Genomic DNA, 24,054 nt, shown 5'->3' on the forward strand with positions numbered 1-24,054 from the left:
AATACCCCAGGAAGAAGTAGATTAAGCCACTGCTGTTAACTGTCCATTAAACAGTTAATGTGTGTCAGCTGTTTATTTAGCTAATGTATATACTCACCTTCCTACCAGCTTTCTAGTACCAAACCTATGCTTTCTGGAATTAAGCCTGCTTTGGCACTGTAGCTCTTGTTCATTGGAAGATTATTTCATTAAGTGAAAAGTGTCACAAAGATATCTAAAAATCAGCTACAGGCCTCTTTGCAACCTGTAAGGATACTGGACATGTAAACCATTTGTGTTTTTGTGAGATGAAATAGAGTATATACATTCCTATTGCCATTGATATGTGCCCTTGACAGCAGAATTCCAGCCAAACCTCGAGTGGCATAGACGCATTAGCACCATTACAGTCAATGCAAGTACACTTAATCACATCACCTGAGAATCTGGCCTACAGCCCGTAACAAGACAGTCCTTTTGAGAGTAACAGTATTTTATGCCTTCATCAATCATTCTCTTAGGTCTGTAGCTATTCATGGCAGACTAAAAAATGTCATATTATAATCAAAAAGACCGGTTGTGGCTATTTCACCATGTTTGTTCCTAAATTAACTTTACTAAAAGTGTCCCTAGTTCAGGAGAAATTCCCTCCAGAAATCACAAGAGCCTGTCTTTAATGATGCAATATTTACGTTTATTTTAAATATTCTGATTACAAAACGATTTCAAAACAACACTCATATTCTTGATTTTTAGGCTCCAAGTGTTACATTCTATTTCCTCTGCTTTGACTATTTGCCTAGGACGTCTGTCTACAACCACGACAATAATAGATGGTAAGAACGGATCCGTTCCCTTATCATCCACGAAAGTGGGCAAGAAATCAGTTATGGAAGACCTCATGACGACATTCAGCTCACCAGCAGCATGGCTTCTTGTTCTTGCTCTGATTGTTACCTGGTCAGCAGTAGCTATTGTAATGTTTGACTTGGTGGATTACAAAGCCTTTGCAGGTAAAATTCAGCATATTCTGTTTGACATCTTGTATATTAAAATTTAAAAATTTATTAAGGAGTGTGTATTATGTAAATATGCATGTCTCTCACCTTCTTGGAGACAGCACAGTGTCTCTGCTGAATTGATCAAGAGAGGATATATTGTGAGAAATGTCAGAACGTATTAGTTTACACTTCATACATCTTTGTAACTTAAATCTCTCCATTTTGCAGCCCATCCTCATCCTGGAAAATGTGTATGTTGACAGTAACATAATATGTATATGAGCATGTATGGTCAGATTTCTGTTTTGCAATTTCCATATAAAATTATTTCAAGAAAAAATAAAAATAATTATTAATTCACATTTTCTGAAATATATTTTTAAGTCTTTCACAGTAGCCATGAGTATTTTGACATCTGTTTACAGAGTTCAATGACAAGAAAAATACAAAACATCATTTCTAAACATGCTAACCCTAAATTTATCTTCAGAAACCATAGGTACAGAGGAACAGATTCTTAATATTACCTAAGTCACACCCTTGTCTTCAATAAGGCAATAATTCTAGCCTAGTTTAAGACTTGGCAAACCACTTGAACGAGACCAAGTTTTGGGGTACATATTGGTTACTGAGGGTAAAGATGAAAATGAAGTGGGTAGAACAAGGACTGTGATCGTGGTTGAGGAATGGGAAGAAAGGAGTGGGGAATAGAAATTACCCCACTGCTGCTTGATTTTTATGCCTTGTATCTGGCAATGATATATAACAAAAAATAAAACAAATCAACTATCTATGTTTGTAAAGGGTGCCTAATGTTCAGCAAGCCACTTTGGCAGCAAAACTTTTGTGAAGTAAACAACCTGTAACAACTGGGAAACATGTACATGAAACAGAAAACAAATGCTTAGGGTCCTTTTCTTTCCTAAATAGGAACTGCAGCTCTAAAGTTATCACATCTGTCACAATAATTAGCCAGGAATTGAAATTCAGACTTCAGCTTTTTAATTCAAAATAAATTAAGTTGATGTTTCAAAGTTAATTTCCTGGACTTCATTAGTTTACTGATAAATCCATAGATTTTTGTCCTGCTATATATCAATATTGACCTCAAGATTTACTTTAAAATCTTTTGAGACATACATAGATCTTGAAAGAAACCAACCAATCCTGGATTAATGGATGACAAAGAAGCCTGAAATGTGGAGAAAACTTACCATAACCCTGTCTTAATTTTTTTGCTGCTCATCTGTCTTTGTTTTCAGAAGGAAGTCACTTGAGTCCCAGCAAATCATGAAGTTACTTTTGGGTGCTCCTCCCAAAATAGGCATCAGATTTTAATTTGGACACCACATACTTAATGCTACAACATAGATATAAACCAAGATTGTTGTTCTTTGAACAATCTGCATTAATAAAAGTAAATAGTAATTTTCAGGACTTTAAGTTTAGTTTTGCAGGCATGATCAAAATTAATTTCCTAGTTTTCAAATGTAAATGAAAGATGCCAAACAAATCATATTCAACTGTATATTTTTCATCTATAAACCACAGAATATTCAGTGTATTTTTCCTTAAATAACACTTGCCTTTCATAAGTCATTGCATTCAATTTCTTTCCCATTTCTTTACCTGAAGTTCCATGAAGTTCAAGTTTACAAAGTATGCATAGCATATGAATGAGGCAAGCTGAGAGACCTGAACTCGGTTGGTCTAGAGAAGAGGAAACTGAAGGGTGACCTAGGAGCAGCCTGCACCTTTTTGAAGGGCAGTTACAGAGATGACAGCGGACTCTGACCTACGGGCTCCCACCGGAGACTTCCACTATATTTCTGAGCCAGAAATGACCATCTCGTTAGCAGAGCCGCTAGTAGTGACTGTACTGCACGGGACTGACTGCAGCAGAAAACAGGAGCAGGTTGACATAGTAAACCAGGTTGGGAACTGCATGGCTGAGGAATATGCATGGATTTGTTCCTCTTGGTTACAGTACAGAGCTGCTAGCCTGTGGCCAATAAAGTGTAATGCCCTAAATTATGAGTTACCTAGGTCACACAGAGATTCATGGAGCTCAGTAGAAACACAACACATCAGTAGAATAGGAATTATTTTAGACTCGAACTTAAGCACTGTTTTCTTATTTCAACAATTAAAATTTGTTTTCTCATTATCTTAAAGGCAAATAATTCCAAAAAGACATAAAGTATTAGTATACGCATTTTAGCTCTTATGTATTCTTTTAGTTCATCAGTATAAACTTCATGTTGCCTCTATGATTAGAGTGTCAACCTATAGATTTTGCTTCTTGATTACTATGATTTCATGTTCTTTTAGAAGCAAACTATCAAACTAGGGAATTTTGATGATTTATATAAGATGAAATTTGTCCCAGAAGTAACCATATGAAAATTAGGGGTTTGGTTTCATCTGAAAATAGATGTGGTAAATTACTTCTAGGGAGCCCTGTCTAATCAGTATTTTAAAAGGAGCCTTTAGGACTGAGGGAGGCTGAGAGGATAGCACTTAAGTTTTAGGTAGTTGAAGTTATATTACATGAATTCAAGCTCCACTTGTAGAAAGATTCAAGATATATTTTGTGTAATTGTACATATCCAGAACATGATTACTGCAAATTCTGTAGTACTCTGTAGTATTCAGGAGGTGCTGGTTATGATATAAAATGTTGCAGAAGGACCCTGTGGTAAGGGTTGCATGTATAAAGCTGTGCCTCCTTCGTGGTTTAGTGTCAGTTTGTTCAGGGTTTAGAACAGAGATGAGATCTGCGAGTCAGCCTTGGCAGTGGATTTTGAGGAAACCATGAGACAAGAATTAGATCAGTGCTGAAAGATTCGTCCCTGTTCTATCTACTCAGAAGAAGGAAATTAATTTTGCAGTGTTTCGCTTTAGTGTGTTATGTTTGAAGAAAGAAATGAAAGCTTGCATTCCTATCATGTTGTGTTGTACAACTATAAACATGACTGAAATATTTCTAACGTGGTATGAAGGTGACATGCGTTACAAAAGCCTGAGATAAGAAATGGCGAATCTCGTGCAGTACATAGCGTGTATGAATATGCAATAAGTAGCATACTGCATTGGAAGATCTCTTATACATTCTCAGTATTTTCAGAAATGCAGGAAAATATTCATTTCGGTTTGATGTGTGCTTTCCAACAGTTTGTTATCACTACCATCCTTTGTGTTAGAAAATACACCTTGTTAATTGGTTTCACAATTCATGAGTGTATTTCATGCATTTCTTGTACACATAACCGGATTATATATTTTAATTGGTAAATATAACTAAACAATTTAACATTATTTTAGTCCTAAAGATTGATTGCCCAGGAATCCACGTTTGCTAATGGGCTAATAAAGTGTTCAGAATTCCTTGCCATCTCTGTGACCAATTACAGCTAATTAACACCATCCTAATTTCAGATCCAGAGTGTTCAATATTCAGAGTAAATTGATGGTGATTTACCCAGTTACCTAAAGGCCAGACTAAATCAAACCTAATGAAACCTCACCAAATTTCTGAAACCCAATACTGTCTACAAAATAATCTAAGTGAAAATATAGAGCATACACACAGCACAATGACTGCCATTTTATCGTGACTGCTTTCATAAGAGAAAAAAGAGCAGGATCCTTGTTGTGGATAATTCATTTTGCTCAACCATAAAGAGGTTTTTTAGAGACCTGCAGCAAAGGCAGATCTCTGTGGAGGTAATGCCTGTCAATGACAGGAATGGGGAGCTAACAGGGCATGGAGGCACAAGAAGCAGCAGGGATTCCAGTCAGATGTTTTCTTTAATGCTTTTTTTTTTTTTTTTTCCTTTTTAAGTTAATGGCAAAACGTCTGGCCAAATTGTTGTGGGGTCTCCTGCATCAGCTTCTGACTAACACAGTCTGAAGTCAATGTTTTCCTGCCTTAGCTTGTGGTCACTTCTATTACTGTTTTGAGGCCAAGAAAGCTTTTGGCTGGCCCTGGGTAGTAAGGATGATATACCTGTTAATATTCTCCACTAGAGGAAAACAAGCAAGCAAAAAATTAGGAACCATCTATTGACATGAACATCTGTATTTTGGAGAAAAAAAGACATACAAAGGTAAAGAACAGGACTCCAAACAACTTACACTGTATAATTGACACATAGACATTTTTTCCCAGTCTCCTGCACGGTAAAACTGTAAGATCCAAAACCTGTTAGGTGCAGACTGTTTGGTTTATCGTTAAGAGAAGTGAAAGTCAGCAAAATATGGCTATTCTAGTGGGCATATTTTCTTTTTTGAAGGGGGAAGGATTAGGATAATAATTATTAGGAATATGTACATCCATTTTTCTCCTGGAATGTCATCACACTGTAGTCCTTTCGTTGGGCTTGTGTTCACCGGAAACTTTTAAGAACTGCAAAAAGAAGAGTGTCCTTATGTTTACTCTTGTATTTTATGACAGTATATCCACCAGTATTAAAACTGATAATACTGTTGCACTTATTCAGGAAAAAGAAAGAGCTGCTGGCTTTAAAGCACCAGCAAACTTAATGGAACAAATAATTTTGTCTCTTGGTGCAAGAGGTGTTTCACAGTCTCACCTAATTGAACTAATTGGTAAAAGCTTTTCCATACATGCAAAACCCTAGAAAAATCTCTCACAGGACAAAGGAGTGGGATGTAAAAAAAGGTGTTGGCTTTTGCTGTGCTCACCTTGGAACTTATCAAAACAGTGCTATAGTCTTTTGAAATACAATATTTACTGTATTTACAGATGTCAATTTAGAGCATGACTAAACAGCTTACTCATTTCAAAGTTCTTAACAAAATTCTTAATTGAATTACATGGGACTTCCACTAATGTACCCAAAACCTACAAAACAAATTTTTTCACTGTCATCTATAATGATAAAAACAATTGAAGCGTTTTAAACCCAATTCTAGTTTAAAGAAGGGCTGCCCAGATGACATCTGATTTCCTATGTTTCACTCTGCAGCAAATCTCACAGCTGAGTTATAAACCCCTAGAAGACAAGTTTACACTGGAAAGAATGACAGCCTATGAAGTACTGCAGTGCTGCAAGTACTGTGTTCATCCCAGACAGTCTAGTATATACAAGATGATAAATTGTGATAGATCAAACTTCATGAGGTCATGAAGTTGAAAATATGAAATTTCAGAAGCTGACTCAATGAATAAGGAAGGATCTAAGATGAGAAATAAGTCTTGCATGCTTAGATGTGCTTTGTGGGATACAAAACAGAAACCAAATTTCCAGCCCATAATGGTATCGAGAAATAAGTCTTGCAAGCTTAGATGTGCTTTGTGGGATACAAAAGAGAAACCAAATTTCCAGCCCATAATGGTATCTGTGAAATTTCTAATTTTAAACAAACAAACAAACAAAATCAGTAATTCATATCAGTAACAATTGCAGTAATGTAATTTTTTGGTTATTTGCTGATGAAGAAATGGAAGCAATTCAACTAGAATCAACTATATATAATATATTCTTTTCAGCAATAGAATATGTTTATGACTTGTGAAAATACCTATGCCTTATTTAACCATGTTTTTGTATTGCTATGGTTTGTACTGTATTATCTCACACCTACAGCATATTGTTTTTCTTTTTAATGAACTCCAACTTCTGCTTCATAACAGCAACCCCACAGAGATTAAATAACTCCTCACTTCACTCCTTAACTACTTCCTTTCGTCAAGCGACAGCTGAGGATGTCCATTATTGCTAACGGTGTTTCTTCCTTTTTTTTACTGGCCTTTCTGGGGTTCATCCTGTTGCCATCTGCTATAGCCACCTATTCACAACATTGCGATGATCCCTGTTTACCACCTGGTAAAGACGTTCTGCCTGCAGTGTTCTGAATACGCGTGTGGGCGTGCGGTTTGCTGGGCAGCGGTAACAAAGCATGGGCACGAGCAGAGTGCCAGGACGCGGCAGCATTGCTTCTCTTGCTAACCCCAACTCTGGCTGGCTGGGGCTGCAAAGTTCATTGCCATAGCCTCTTCCTGATTGTCACATTGTGCTTGAAATAGATCTGTCAGCTAAGAGATGATCTGAGTCAGGAGATTCCCAGGAAATGGTGGCAAGCTGAGAGATACGCATTTTACCCTCATAAATGCCCTTTAAAAAAGCCATTGTACAATTATTTAATGGAACTGCCTTTTTAGTCTGAAGTTAGGATCTGTGTTCTTAGTCAGAGAATTGAATCCTTAGAATGAGAAAAAATAAAGCTTCAAATTATTGTAGATAAAATGTCTGGCTGTTTCAGAAAGCACCACCAAATTAGGTTCTGTTCCATCAAATCAGAAACCTTTCAGCTGATATCAAATCAAGCCGTATAAATTACATGTAAAGCCCATCCTAAACCTATGTTCCTGTCCACGTGTATAGCTATATCAAAAGTACCTGAAATTACTCGATACTTTGTGACACTTTGTGAATTTCTTTCTAAATGTTGGCAAATACATTCTTGTTGTAACTACTTTGTTCTCATTTTGGGTAAAATGCCATTGCCAGCCTTCAGGTGAGGTTTTCTCTATGGACTTGACCTCAATAACTAAGGTTGATATTAGAAAGAGACAGAGAAGATTTTTACTACAGACTGTAGTCTTCGTATTTAAAATTTAAATACCTATAAAGTGGAAATTACTGAGTAATGTTGAGTCTGAGTTTTCTTTGGCACTGTTTTTTATACTTATAATTCAATATACTCATAATTGAAAATTGAATTATTATTTTTATACTTATAATTCAATCATACCCACTAGAGTTTGTCCTGAAGCTTAGTGCTGTAAGCACGACAAAAATGTTAGTCTGCGAAAGGCCTAAGGACACCTATGCTGATACACTGGTATATTAATAATGGAAGACTACTTGTGTATTGAGTTTTATATGTTAGATACTACTCTTCAGAAGACCACAGAGTAGAAGCAACCTACTACTAAGAAACCTTAAAAATATATAAACTTTCAAATTAAGATACTAGTCTCTCTGTATTTATAAGAGAATATTTTACTAAAATTAGGATAAGTTTTATTATCACAAACTAGTGTTAGGCTTTTGTGTTTTATCAAACATGACAGAAATTCTCTGTCTTCATCAGCTGTACCTTGTCAGTATCAACGAATTAGATTATATCTCATAGATCAATCTTTACACCAGATAATTACCATAATTAGTAATTTAATTGCATTCAATTCACTGGAGTCAAAATATGTAATTGATGAAAATCCAACAATTATTAAGTAATTCACTGCAATTCATTAAAAAAAAAAAAACACCAAGGTAGAATTGTTGGAGTATATATTTAACTATTTGACAAGCAAAAAAGATTGATAGAGGACTACATTCCTGGCAGAATTATTAAGACTGGAATAATGACTGAAGTGATTCACACAGGTAAATCAATTAGTCACTTTTTGTTGTGTACTTCACAGGAATAAAAGACACGGACCATGAAACATAACCAAATTTTTTTTGTGGTGCTACTACAAATCTACCATGTGATTTATCACTTCCTATTTCCAAAAGCCACTGTTAAAGGACCCATTATCAGTCCTGATGAAAAAAAGGTTTATTCTGTTCGCAAAATATCACAATTTTACTGAAATAGAAGTGACTTTGTCACTTTATGAAAATTATCTTCTGTCCTAAGAACATACCTAATGCTGATTGAAGGACTTTGGAAGTTTGTCATTGGTTGGTTTTAAAGAGTTGTGTTAAGTGTGAGTTATTAATAACCATTAAAGGTATGAACTCTATTTTCAAATCAACCAGAGTGAGTCGATTGATCAAATCAAATTGTGAGCCAAGGAGAGTTAAAAGCTGAAGAAATTAGTTGATCAAAATTCTTGTTCTCACAATTTGAATCAAATTGCTGTTTCTGTACCAGTAATGCTGGAGAGCTGCAGAGAATGGTAGCAGTTTAATTTTGATGTAATGATCATGAAAGCCAGTTTTGAAATAAATAGGGAGCTTTCAGAAGTATGTAATACCTGTAGCACATCTGAAATTATTTCTTAAAGAATTTTAGCTGTATTTGCATACGTTTATTACAGAAAATCCAAAAAAGCTTCAAAATTTTCTTGCAGATGTCTACAACAGGTCACAAACATACTCCAACCAAATTCAGCCGAGTTTTTCTACAACAAGGTTTTGTTGAAAGGTAGTATACAAACTTCTTCAATTTGACTGGGATTCTTTCTCTGTCAGCTTTAATTCTTCCAAATTTTGGCTATTACCAGAAAATTCTGGAATTAAAATTTTGAAATTCTCACTGGAAAAAAAAAAAAAAGGTAGAATTGTTAATTATTCTCGTAGCGGTGAAAGTGCCAGCACAGATAGAGCTGAACTTTTACTGAACTGAAAAACATCTCTTACACTGTACCAAGTAATAAAAGACCATGACAAAACAAAATGTTATAGCAAAGCATTGTTGGTGGTACCAGTGCTGTTTTGGAATGCAAATAATTTATCAACATGACTAGTCATACTGAACTGAAATTAATTACGAATGTAAAGTTGCAAATCTAAGTGCTTAGCTAAGTGTTTAGCCAGAGTGTCCAATGACAAGAAGGATTTAATTATGAAACGGCACCACTAATAGGATCCATGTCACATACCTCAGTCATATGAAAATAAGATGTCATGTCCATGCTAATTTTTCAGGCTTCCTTTCCTTCTTAGTCAATCGAAAGGGGCGGGCATCTTTGGAAATTAATTGATATAACCCTAAAAAAGATGCCAGAGGAAAGCGAGAGACTTGCCTTCTGAAGGTCACAATATGTCTTTCTGCACTGGCGTTTGTGGGAGTCTAGAAACCACCAGGGTTCAACATCTGGCTTTCAGGTACATTTGGCTAGATAGGATAATCTGAACTTCAGCTGTGATTGAGCAAAATTACATACTGTCAACAAAATTCTTCAATATTAACCGCATGTTTCATCCCTGATCTTAACCTGCTGAGTAACCATTCACTTACTTTCCCCACCTTCCCCCTTCAACAGCCATTTAGTATTTTTCTTCTACATTATCTAAGAGGAACAATTGGCTCAGTCTCTGTTTACAAGTTCAGCAAAAGGTAGAACTTCACAGCCTGTGTCTGTCTGAGAATACTCTGTATTCATAAAGGCTCTTTATAGTTTACATTCAAGATCCCACCCCTTCTACTGCAAGCAAAATAGATGATTGATGATATATATCAATTATAGTTTATAGTTACAGATTAATTCACAAATTTTCTATTACATACTATATATCATATGCTAGCAAGAGAAGTATATTGTGAGCTTAGTTTTAAAATAATTTGTGTTCTAAGGTCTGCCAAGAAATGAAAAGTTGGACAGAGGACAGATAATCCAGTCCGAATGTGCTGAATCCAAGACTACTCTAAAAAAATAAATTGTACTATATGCTGGCTGGACATCTGTAAATAAAAAAAAAAAATCTAAATTGCATCAAAATATCGAGCTCAAATTTTGTTATGAAAATCTGCATTCTCAGCTTCACCTGAAGCAAGAGTATGCAAAACCTCTGGAAATGGTTACCTTTCTTTGCATGTGTGTGAGGTAAATGGCATCTTTCTCTGTACTTGTTACCCCCTGAATTGCTTTATTTCCTTTGTTTCTTGTGTGTTTGGTTCTACTAGGGAAACAATCTGCTATTGTCGAAGTTGTGGGGAGAACTAAAAGCATGGATTTGATCAGTAATTATGTTCACTTCAGTATTACGTGGTGTGGTGTTCTTAAGTGTTTTAGGACGCATTGTTACTGTTAGTACTACTTTTTAAAAATGTAGGAATTACAGCAGACGTTAAACAGAAGATTTATGCACAAGGAGACAACTTTCCAGGCCTGTGTCACTTGCTTCAGACCGCAAGTGGATCTCACAGTATCTGTTTGTATACAAAATTTAATTTTGTAAATGCCACCAAAGTGTCCTCTACACAGCCCCAAACCAATTTTTCTAAACTTTTTATGTTAAACAGGATTTGCAACTTGGGCCTGTTAGTGTAGGCGTGACTGGAGAATTTCACCTCTGGACACTTACAATTTCTAATCGCTTTTCATAGTTTGCTATGAAGATTTTATGAATTAAAGACCAGGATATGATGTTGAGGGCTCTGATTCATCAGCAAAGATGGCTTGCCTTGGGGTGGTTGGAATAATTTCCTCTGCTCTTGATCTTGCTTTTCCCTCTGAGCTTTTCCCTTGCCTGCCCGGGGGGACAGCTCTGCTACCTGTGATGTAGTTCTTGAACTGCTAGCTGATAGATCAGTATATTAAAATAAATTGACATCAATTCTTGTTTAGTTTACAGCTGTAGTCCCTGCGGCTGTAAAAGCCTGTGGCTGTAAAAGCAACTGAGCTATCCCTAAGCAACCAGTGGGTAAAGGGTAGGTGGATAGCCAGAGTGGAAATCAAGGCAGTCATCCAAAGTTAAACCATCCCCGCTTGTGAGTCAAAACCTCAGTTATGCTAAGACTCCTCTGGCCATGCCCATTCTATTAGTCCACTTGAACTCCTTAGCACCTCTAAAATAGAATAAAGTGCGAATGACATCAGAGGTCGGGTTGCAGATTTACTTTTCAGTAGCCTCACTATAGGTATTCACTCTCCTGGTAAATACTTGAGAAAAGCATTTGTGGCAAATCACTTGAAAAAATTAGATCTCTACATCTTGATGTATGAGATCAATGCAAATAAATAAATGCCTTATGATAAAGAAAGTAAATATCTCCTCTTATACTACTCAATCTTTCTGAATACAATAGTGCACACAATCATGCACTAAATGAAGAGATCATGTATATATCTTTGCAGTTATGTCATTTCATCATGGCACACAATTAATTTATTGGATGTCCCTGATTGTTCAGTAGCATATATCTGTATAAATCAAAAAACATTAACCAAAATATTTCTTTGGTCTACATTATTAATAAGTAGATGCAAAATAATAGAAAATCAGTCTGTTCTTTTCTGTTTCAGAACAATTAATTAGAAATAAAAGGAATTGTTTCGTGATACATTTATATTTCAAATAAAGTTACTTGTATATTTCATTACAGCACTTTTAGAAAATAACTGTTCGTACTGCTGCCATCAAAGAAATTGCTTCAAGCCTGCACTTTGCCTGTCTTTGTAACCTGCAAGTCCATGTGAGACTACTTCTGATTACTGCTAAGATTTGCCTTGTGCGTCAGAACACTGCAACCAGAAGTAGTTCTGAAGAGACTTGTGTTTAACTTCCTACCAAAATATTTGCATACAGGAAGATATTGGTAAACAGAGATATAGTTCCCGTCTTGATACTGTTAAATTTAATGTATGTATTTCTGTTGAAACTCTTAGGAACAAGACTAGGCCAATGACTCAAATAATATTTGTGATCTACCTTCAGTTGTCTACATTTGTGGGAAATCTTCACACAGAGAGGGCAGTCATTCCGTCTGCCATTTCAAGTACAGTGGACAGTAACATAGACTGAATGAGAGTTATCCCTCTTCCTAAGCAGTGTTTGGTACAGATTTCAAGAAAATAAAAGTTTGCTGGACAGAAAGGTCAGAAGAAATACTCAATCAGAGGCTGGAAAGGTCCTCTGAAATACTATGTCAGCATAAACAGGGTAGGGAGAAATCTGGTGAAATCACAACTGGAAAAGCCTTTAAGGGAATACTTGTGTTACCCACTGATGGCTGCTCTCCCTGGGTGTGGATACAGTGGGGAGCAGGGGCATCACTTCCATTAGAGGTCCCAGGAAGGTGGAGCATATTAAACTGCACAGCTTCCTTGTTTGCCAGCCTACTTGCCTCCAGGAGCAGTAAGACCAGAACTAGTTCAGTATGCAGATGTGCACAAGTGTGTGTGAAAGAAACTCTAAAGAGAAGAACCAGATACACAGCAGTAGGTGTTTGAAGGTAGCTGTCTCTGTGTCACAATTTGGATTAGCATTCCCCTTCATTCTGGACTCAGGTTTATTTTGGCCCAAGTATATATAGCTTTCTTCTTCTTCCCATCCTTTAGATGTACTCCATGGCAATGATACGACCTGTCTGTGTGGCTAAGCCAGGGCTCAGCAATTTCCTCAGCCAGGACTTATATGAAGGAGGGGGCTCAAGGGGAGATGTGACATGAGGAATGGGAGACAGAGGGCAGTGAATCCTAAACAAGCATCAAGAGGCAGAGGACCTGAGCCAGAGAAAAAAACTGGTCCGAAAGGAAGAGATTATCTAAAACAATGAATATTAGGTAAAAGCAAACCTATATTTTTACTTTGCTCAACCAAACCTCAGAAGAAGGGCCAGATCATGGAGTGCAGTATCCACTGGAGCAAATTATCCACTCAGTCCTTAATCACTCCGTGAGCAGCAAGTGCAATAGGATATAGTTTATACTGCTCTAGTACAGGAAGGAGAGCTGTCCTCAAGCTCTTGAATAATAAAAATTAACATTCACAATCTTTGTTTCTCTTAAAGGAGGTAATATAATCATTCCTGTATAAAATGAAGATTAACTTTAATCACTGAATAAGTGTTTTTTTTTTTTCAAACTGCTTTTGTTTTAAACTCTGCACTCAGGAAGATCTGTTAACAAGCTCAGCACAGAACCACTGAGAATCATTCATGAGACATTGGAAGAATCCACTGATTGGCTTTATGGCTTTATTTCTTTACTGTCTGACATCGTATGGAGTGATGATGATGATGGTGATGAAGGTATTTGTAATGTAAAGACTTCTGTAACTGCTTTAACTGCTGTTTTACATGCGTTATGTTGGCTCACTCAGGTTTTAACCTCACAGACAAGAAGGTCAAACAAAACAAAAAGTGAACGTTGTTGCTAATAAAGCATCTACTAGCTATTCCAATCAGTAAATTGGTGTCTTTGTTAGCTTTCATCTCATGTTTAATGTACCATTACAGAAAAGCCATCAGAATTAAATATTACCATTAGTACATCTTGAAGTAAAGAGCACTAATTTATACAAGACTTCAAAGCCACAACCAAAATATGCATCAGGATATTGCTTCAGAGAATGGCAATACCTATTTTTCTTTTAATCAGCAAGAATCTAAAGAACCCCAGTAAATATACAAGAGAGACCAAGAAACTTAGAACTTTTTTATTTGATGTATTGATGACAAGACAACATATTGAAACAAAAAAAAAAAAAAAAAAAAAAAAGGAAAGAAAAAATACCATTTTGGCTGAACTAAGGGGATTTTGGATGACATATTGCAAATAATTCAGTTTACTAGAAATTATGGTTCTGCCATTACAGTAACATTCTTCATCTGACATCATCTGATAAATGAAAGTAAATTGCTAACATTTCAAGTTTGGAAATAACTATCCCTCTGTTATAAAAAAAGTAGTTCCCTAGTATGAGCAGAGCAGTAGTGGATCATTATGTCACATCGTATTGGTCATTTTGACAAGCGGTGAGTGTAGGAGTGACATCTTCATTTCACGGTAGTTTATTTTATATTCTATTTGGCTATACCAGAATATAGTTGAAAAGCAACATGTACTAAAACTAACTTCCACCCATTTGTTCATAAACTTGAGATATTATCTAGTTCCTATCTTTTAAATGTGTGCATGAACTTTTCATATTAGCACCACACATGAATACTAATAGGTAGGCTGCTACATGTTAGTCTGTGAACTGGGCATCCTATTCTGAGATATGATGTACAACTAGCATAGAGACAGTCTCTCATACGGTTGAGAGACAGAAAAGGTGAAATAAGGAGAGCTTGCTAAAATTTAAACAGTGTTCATTTTTGTTATTTTATAGCTTCCAAAGCACCTGCAAGCTTTCAAATACTTGCGTGGATAAGTGTTAATGCAAGTAGGAAAGGTCATAAAATACCTGACATACAAAAATTCAAGATCTGAATGCTCACTATGTGTTTGGAAACCTCACTCCTACCAGTCTTTGGCCCAAGTGGGATTTCATCAATATCTACCAGGAGTGTGAAAAGGCAGTAGGCAACTTACGGCACTGTATCACAAAAAGTAAGTTCACGTGAACTCCCTGCCCACCGTGTGCTGCAGTCAGTGCAGCCGAGCCTACACACTCACCGCAATCGTTTGGACTAAATCCTTTAAATTCCATGTTCTACACGGAGGTAGAATAACACACTGCAGCAATCATGTGCTCATAGTGCCACTGAAACGGAGTATTTTTTCCCTTGGATTTCACTGGAAGCATTGCTGTATTTACGACCTTGCTAACCTGCATATACATTTTATCATTTGGAGCTAAAACAGAACTGCTGGGCCTTTTCTTAAAACATGGAAAAGTGTATAAAATCAAACAAATTGTACTGTAGTCACAAGTTAACATTCAAAAGCACAAACACAGATTTGAGTGTTTCCTTGGTTACTACTTCATGTTGAATTTATCTACCCTAAACCCAGGAAAACTTCTGTGGTAAGAGAGATATGTTATGAAAAATCCAAAATCTCAGAATAGACTGCTAACCATTTAGCATATAAAGAATAGATTCATTTTTTTTAATTAAAATGAGCCAACACGAGAAAAAATATTAATTTTTTTTTATGATGACAATTCTTCTCTGATGTTTATTCTTTTCTCTTGGTTTAGGTGACGTGGAACCTCCCCTCAAAAAAGGTTGGTCAGTTGCCTTACTATAGAGGGCAAATATTTTGCAATTGTTTTAAGAATTAACTAATATATCTGTGATATAGATTCTGTCATAAGTTAGATGTCAGTCTACTAACCTTGTAAATTGTGCTTTAACAAACTCATTAAATAAGAAACTCGAATGATAATACTTACTGTACTAATTGCTGTTCTGTGAGAAGCCTTGACTGTTTCATTATTAGCCAGAAAATCTGAAAAATGTTCATAAAAAACCAATAGAATTACAGAAATATTATCTGTACCTTTTCCCTGCCTGTAGGACTCCTATTAATGCCGATACGAGTTATGTGTATGTCTGGATAGAAATAATATTCAGAAATAATAATATAGAAAGAATATTTAGTGAGAAATAATGGTGAGGTGTTGTAAATGCATTTTATCTTGTGCCAACACAGAACTCTAAAATAAGGACTACTTCTGAACCTTCTGAAAAAATTACTTGGCTATCGTTGAATTTTTAAAGCAGACAAGCAAGTAGGATTTATAATATCAATCTTTTCAGACATTAAAAATGTTATTCTGAAACATAGAATTTAAGTTCAACTTCTATTAAATCAAAATGAAAATGTATTAGAAGGCTTGAGATATTGGTGATAGGATGTAAAGATTTTCAAAACTATCTTGTGGTTTTTTCTCCAAATTGAGCAAAGCTTGATAATAACAAGATGTGTAACCAGCCCTATGTGATGTGAATTTGGTATCCATCAAATTCTCAATAGCTAAATGCCTGTATTGAAGAATCTATCACTCCAGTTGGTGCTGAGATTACAGTCCAGTTTTCTCTGAAGTTAGTTGGAAATGGATCAGGCTTCTTTTTAATGACCCATTTTGCCAGTCTCGTTAGGGCATCCAAGGAATTAATAAGCTTGAAGCCCAGGACCATTCATCTTTCTATGGGTGAACCTTCATGTTAGGACTGAAGAGAACTTATAGATAGTGTAGGAAGATGTTCCATCTCTTTATCAGTAAGAATTGCAAAATGTTCGGCATCGCCCTGTCTCTTCTCCCAAAGAGAGAAATGCATTGTTAATTTTACAGTGGGTGTAAGGAGTCTGAAGCTGTAGCGCATTGTTGGCAGGGATGCTGCGCACATGGGTGGAAGGTGTCTACTCACCATGGGCCAATGCTGCTGACCAGGCTGGGAGTACTGTGGAGATACTTCACTGCTGGAAAGGATTAATCCATAAAAACATTACGGACAACAGCATGCTCAGCACTGCAGTGCCAGCTTCTTTGGAAATCAGTGACATGCTCATGTCTTACACTGCACTGGCACACTAGGCTGTAGAAATAGAATTCAGAGAAGCCATCAGAATAATCTAGAAGCTGCTTAAATCAGTCAGTTGGAAGTGATGAGATGATTGTTGGGACCTAAAAGTCCTCCATCCAAGGAGCTAAGTATCTAACTGCCAGCTTGAAATGTTTTCCTCAGTATTCAAAGTTCACAACCCTGCCCTGGAGATAAATGCCTGAGAAAGTCTTCTATCTTTGGTGTGAATGAAATGGACAAGGAGGTGGTGATTCCTCTGGAGCTGGTATCTTACAGGATAACTCAGCCACACAGATGTCAAAAGGCCCAAATTCAGACATGCTTCATCTGCCTGGGCAGTAAAACAGATTCCGAGTGGGCTTTTCCATTTCCTGGATGTGTGCTCAAGATCTTTCCCTCCATCTTTCAGAAGATGAGTCCCAGCCTTGTCTCCCTGCAAAAAGCTATTTCTTGACTAGGACTGATGCAGAGAGTGATCTAAGGCCCTTTCTGGGTACAGCTGTAAGCTTTCACACAGCAACGTCCTCAATTAACTTGTTATCATCTCCAGATGACTGGAGGTCTCCATTTCATCCTGTCAGCTAGGATCTGGCCTTAATTATACTTCATTTTATCACCTCTTTTTCTGGGCTACAGAAATATGACATATGTGGCCTGAAGCCACCAGTCCCTTAGAAATGCCAGCGCAGAGTATTGCACATGTCTGCTCAGTGACAGACCTCTGAGCTTCGGTCACAGGAGCTCTCATACTGTCTCTCTTTGCCGACTTCTCTTAGAATTGTGTAAACATCAATGAGCTGAATTGCCGGGGTCTAAACCTACCTAGAACTTTTCCGAGAGCTCTGTGATAAAGTCTAGTCAGCAGCTTTTCTGCTTAGGCACAGTGAAATTCTCTCCCAGGGCTAAAGCTTAGGAGGGCGGAGGGCAAAGCCCCGGGAAGGGAGCCGAGGGCTCAGATGGGCTCGTGCGGGTGGCAAACATCACAAACATCACACTCTGTTCCTCTGAGCACAAGGTGCAGATCTCTTTCAGTAGGTTTTCCTAACTAACGTGTGCTGTCATGTCTATGGTCCAGAAATCAGATTTCCAGAAGAAAAGCTTTCTAAAACAAAACAAGACCTTGCATCTGTGATTTTTCCATATGACTGCTGTTAGCGCTGGACCCAAAGGAGGACCAGCTATACAAATTGGTTTGGAGACTTTTTGGGTATCAAAGTGTTAGTAGTTAGATCCACAAAATCAGAAGCAAATTTTTAGGTTATGGAGTATGCTCTTTTTTCATATAAAGGACCATTTCTGCATCAAAGTCCCTTCCACTCTGCACAGCATTGTCATCTATAGTTTTGTGAACGATCTTTCTTTAGGTGGCTCTTACGCTTGTGGCATTTGAACATCCGAAACAAAAAAATGACCTAGTGAGACTGTGCAGTCTGCTGTCTCCAGAAGATGAACAGTTCGACTTTTTGCACATATTTACAAGAAACTTCTCTCAAATTTCACTCGTGAAATGTACATTACGGTTGCTGTGCCCGATTTTTAAGTATTGGATCTAACCCACAGTTATTGTGATATTTGTGAATAGGCTGAGAGTTTTCAAAAAGTCTCCGTACCTATTTTTGGTGTATGGACAAGGTGTCACTCTTTTGCTTTGTTGACTAGCAGATTTTATGAATTCTGAAATGTTAGCACAAAATTTACTTTATAATGGAATATGGTAACTGAAAAAATTAGACACTTGCTGGTATTACAATACAATTACATATTGGAAAAAAATCAAGGGGAGTGGTAAGGACACTGTGCAGTGACAAAGGAAGAAGAGGAAAGTGTAATGATAATTACAAACCCAAAGAAAGCAAAGATCATCTTCCTGGAGATGTAAATTGAAAGCAAAGATAATAAAAGCACAAGTAATGATAATGGACTTGCACATGCAACAGGACTAATATCAGTTTCAGAATCCTTTAGAAAGTATGAAAATGTCTCTCAAGTGTCTTTTTTATTGCAATTATTTTTGCCAGTCCAAGTCTTATCACTAATATTTATCTTTAATAATTGGAAAAGAATGAGATATTGTCTGGAAAAAAAGTGTTCTTCGGTGGAGGTAAAGATTATTCTGTAGAGAACTTTGCAGTCTTTAACAACGCATACTCTCAACCTGCTAAAACCGTAGAGCATTTTCACAAAAGATATTGAGAAGCCTAGTAACTGTTTCTTGCAGGCTTAATATGTTTTTGGTTTCATTTCCTTCTAGAACAATGGTTATGACTGATAATCTTGTTCATTTTTTCAGGGTTAGTTTAACCTTTAGAGACAAATTCAGTTATTTGACAGCTGTATGTTTTCTCGTATTTTGGTCCTTTTTACTAGAAATTATTGTTATAGAAAAGGAGAGAAATATTTGTTATTTTTTGGTGGACACTACTGGCATCAGTTGTGAGTTTGGAAAAGAGCTGAGAAACCTGGTGCACAAAATTGGAAATGATCTGTAAAATACAAGCAAGTGCAGACACTTCAGCATTGTCAATCATGGCTAAAAATGTCATTATTAAACTGTTCTGGAACTTCACTCCAGTTTACATATGGGTAACTGAAAATCTAAAATGTGAACATGAGTTCCTCATTTAACTATCCAGAGTACACCCAACACGCAGTGCACACGCAGCAGTAGTTTTTGTATGTTAAACTAGCATCTTCTGCTTCAAAACAGCCGATGCATTCTGAGTGGGAAACATGAACCTGGTATGCAGTCTTAGGAGTAAGTTGTTACAAAACTTTGAAAAAGATTCTAAGGTCAGAATTATTTGGTTTTTTACTTTATACTTGAAGCTTAGGAAATTATTTTTGTAAGATATGCTTCCCTGATTTTACATTTGGGCTTAGATTAAATCCTCTCTCTGTCTTTCTCTTCTCTTGCACTCTCTTTCACACATGTGCCCACACCGACTCACCAGTCACTATGAAGTAATCTTCATTTCAATAAATACAATGAATTTAAAAAGCAGAGTAAGAAATAAAGCACCATCATGACACTGTTACCCATCTTTGTATTACCAAATAGGTTCTTATTGGCATGAGATTATTCTATACTGACAAACAAAAGAAACCTGATTTCCTTGAGGTAGAGATGGGTCTCTCAATTTCTGTGAGTTAGCCTATGTATGAGATAGAAAGATGTATACAATAGTTGTATGAAATGATCCTATTCTCCTTATTTGGCCATAAAACTCATCTATTTTTTGTTACAAAAATGTAGTTTAAAAGATCGTAGTTTAAAACAAGAGGTCACAAACAACAGAACTTTCTGTTAAAGGTTGCAAGAAATTTTGTTAATTACAAATAAACTTCTCAGCAAAACACCTTATTCTTCTGTCTTCAGTTCAAATGAGAATATTGTTGCTTAAGTATTAGGCTGGTTATTAATATGCTGAAGACATACACATCGTGCTCTTAAAAGACATGGCAACTTCTAAGGGCCCAGTGGGTTACAGTGATTTACCCTCAGTAGCTCTGGCCAAGGTGCAGCTCCCCCAGACCCGACTCCAGACACTCACTCCCATTAACCCCCTCTCCACCCCAAGCTTAAGACAGTCAGAATTTATTCAGCACAAACTATTTGTTTGCTCAGATCTGGATATTAATCTGGGCTAACAACAACCACCAAAATGCTCACAAAAGGAAAGGTTCTCAGACCAGATCATTTCCTACAACTCTGTTTAAGAGTGATCAAGCAAACATCCACAACAGCTTGGCCTGGGAAAGGGGAGAGGTAGGAGAAACCTACTTAGAGAAGGGTGGTAGGGGATTTGCTAGTTTGAATTTGAAAGTAGGTGGGATATTATGGCCTGTATAAGCCTAAAAATAACTAGTTTGGGTATTCAGACAGGGTAGGGAAAAACATACAGACAAATATTTAAGGTTTTAGTCCTGCAATTTATAATGCGTGTCAGGTTGTTTTTATCTATTAAGTACATAAGAATGGTTATATATGATCAGACCAAAAGTCCATCTCACCCACTGGATGGGACAGAAGTCCTTATCGCTGCCCAAAAATGATCAGTGCAAATGCCTCAGGAAGGATACCAGAACTGTTAAAAATATAGTGATAATTTTCCAAAACAGTTCTCCATACTGTAGACATTTGCCCCAGCCAGGGACTCCCTGAGCCGTCGTGTCACTGGATTCAACAGGAGACAGTTCTTGCATGGCTGTAATCCATCTACCGCTTTCCATGAACCCCAGGCTACAGACAGTATGTACATTAACATTAGGGAGCAAAACAGCCATGGCAATAAGTTGCTGGAACCAGGTAGGTTTCATAACAAGATTTTGAAGAAGGCAATTTTATTTCCCAAATTCCCACATGATTAGTTAAATAGCAAGTAGTCCCACTCATCTGTAATGTTAAAGAACTCCTGTATACATTAGGAAGTTTTGCTTTTAACTCATTATCATCGAGCAACAACCTTTTCCCACACTAGAAACATATTGGGTAGGATTCAGGTGAATAAACAAAGCTGACTAGTGTCATTTTAGATATCACACGGTATCTCAGATGTGGTATGGGACTGCCAGAAACGACACAGGAGACCTATGGGAGAAGTACACCCTTATAGGGTAGCTGATGACTACCGGAGTACCTTAGGGTGTTTAAAATGCCACCAAGTGCCTATTAAGACTCTTACATTTAAATTTCTTTACTAAAAGGTTTTTCTAAAGTTTAAAATAACTACAAGTTATATACAATTAATCATTTGTTATTACTATAGCTTATATCAGAAGAATATCTGGAAAAATTCACATTGTTAGCTAATATGACAACTAACTTTATTTCTGGGCAGAATATTGAAATTAGAACATTACCTTTTATCATTTAGAAGTCCTTTTGTTATACAGTAACAAATCTGGAAAAATAAAGAAAACAAGTGGGTTTTCTGGAGGTAATATTAATGTTCAGAAAACTGTTTCCAACTAGAAACTTAGAAATGGACTAAAGAAAAGAAATTCAGAATACCATAGATGCAACCTGAAAACTGAGTTGCCGGTATGGTTGTTATATGTGTGTCTTAGAAATTAATTAAGCAGTTCCATTCATCCCTAAAGTATATATCTATTTGTACCGGCAATGCCTTCTGTATTCAGTTTCTTTTATGTTACCATATGGTAATGTTCACTTTTCTGTGTATGAGTCGCTATTATAGATCTCTCTAAAAGACTTTCACTGTCTCCCTAGGCTACACTTTACTACAAAGCATTTTGCATATCTTTGTATAAAGTACACCCTATGTTAAAAGACGAAAATCATCGATTGATTCAATTCTCAGATGTTAAACTGCCTTTCCAGAGACGTATTTTTTTGCATTTTGCATTTTTGTGGGATCCATTTCTATTATTAATGGTTTTTTAATAATCTCATCTTGTTTTACTTACTCTGATCAATACAGTAATAGCATATCCACTATAAAATAGCATTTTATAATGTAAAGAAAATATTTTCTGTATTATCCAGGTTAAACAAAGCTATATACCTCTAGGGAACAGGGATGTTCAATTATAGTTCTTTTGCCTATTGAAGAGTAGTGATGGGGTTTCAATTTGAGTTGAAAGATTTTAATCCAAACTTGCCAGCTATTGTTTAAAAGATACAGAGAGAACTGAAGGTTTGCGGAGGTTTGCAGCTGTTTAAGCTATCCTCTTAAATCAGGGAAAACCTGAAGCAAAGCTCTCCATGTTACCTTCCTGGAAATCTTCATTTGTGCCCCAGTAATGGAGCCTCGGGGAGATTCTCACTCTGAAAGAAGAGGGGAGCGTTGGGCAGATCCCCCCGGGGCTGGGAGCCTGCTGTGCTTAAGATGAAGTAGATGCCTGGCCTGGGAAGTGAGAGGGTCTTCCAAAACTCAGTTACACCCACAGCACCAAAACTGGGGGGCCTGCATGTTTCTGAGTGAGCTCAGATCCCCTCGCAGCTATTGCTGTGCCAAGGAGAGGGTATAGCAAGTGGAGCCCCATGCTTAAGACCCACAGAAACCGTATCTCTCTTCTGCATACCAGACCCCTAAAAAGAAAATCAATTGGGTCTAGAAGTGATGGAATTTATAGGAATATATATTTGCAGACTAATACATTAAGGTAGGAACTGCAGAGTTGACGTTTTTTAAAGCCGAGCAGAGTAACTGCAGTTAGTCTTGTGATTTCTTTTTTCTATTTTTCCTCCTTTCACAAAAAAAGCCCACTATTGAATAAATTTATATGGGAAAAGATTTCTTTGATGCTAATCAAGATTAGAGATTTTATGTATCACTGTATATATCATTTTGGTCTACTCAGAGGTCTACAAGTTTTGCCTGCATTTTTTCTGCATAAAATTACATTCAATTAAATGCAAACTTTGATAAAATTGATTATGAAAACCATCATTTAGAACTGGCCCAATAACATCTTTGCAGGTTGGAATCCATAAAGAGAAACATGTTAAGACAATTTTACCTTCCACAGAACAAAAAGAAAATCCTGGTTTTGATCACATGGCTCTGATTCATTTGGATTAGGGTGTTTTGTGGTTATTTTTGTTTGTTTGTTTGCTTGTTTGTTTTTAATCAAAGTGCAATTAGCATTCCTTTTACATCTCAGAATCAAGGTACAGAACTGCAATCAAGGAATGAAAAAACAGTCTCAACATATTTTTACAGTTGGAATAAAAATAACCTTTATTTAAAAAATATTTAGGGTTGAAGACCTTTTAATATCTTCCACTTTTAATTCTTTCAAAAGCCCAGTCGTTAAAACTCCTCCCTATAAAACAGTCTGTATATGGTCTTCCTGAAGGATGCCAGTGCTGCTTACAGGATGATTAGTCAAAGAAAATTGCAAGTACCTCCCTTCCCTTAAAAAACTTTCTGCTGAGATATTGCTTTTCTGCTGCAAATAGAAATCTTACCAGAGGGAAAAGAAAACCTAAACCAAAAAATCAGTTAGGCTTTAGAAAGAAAAGAAAAGAAATGGTTGTGCACTGTGTCAAGTTCCATTTGCCTTGGTAAACTGAGGCTTTCAGGCTGGAATTTGCAACAATCTTTTTTTTTTTTTTTTTCTGGAGGATGTAGTATAACTTTTGGAT

At 36.6% G+C, this 24,054-nt stretch overlaps 1 protein-coding gene across 1 annotated transcript in view; it reads left to right on the plus strand.

Annotated features, from left to right (window-relative positions):
• Positions 1 to 782: 782 nt before the first annotated feature.
• Positions 783 to 24,054, plus strand: part of LOC104162426 (triadin-like) — a gene marked incomplete at its 5' end in the record, with an annotated part of 187,016 nt that continues 163,744 nt past the window's right edge. The window contains 4 exons of the mRNA XM_009701141.1: positions 783 to 992; positions 6,791 to 6,832; positions 13,578 to 13,715; positions 15,614 to 15,640. Coding sequence (XP_009699443.1) covers positions 783 to 992; positions 6,791 to 6,832; positions 13,578 to 13,715; positions 15,614 to 15,640 — 417 coding nt within the window. The remainder of the gene's footprint in view (positions 993 to 6,790; positions 6,833 to 13,577; positions 13,716 to 15,613; positions 15,641 to 24,054) is intronic.

This window comes from Cariama cristata, unplaced genomic scaffold (assembly GCF_000690535.1).
Source record: "Cariama cristata isolate BGI_N322 unplaced genomic scaffold, ASM69053v1 scaffold5605, whole genome shotgun sequence".
In the NCBI taxonomy this organism is placed as follows: Eukaryota; Metazoa; Chordata; class Aves; order Cariamiformes; family Cariamidae; genus Cariama; species Cariama cristata.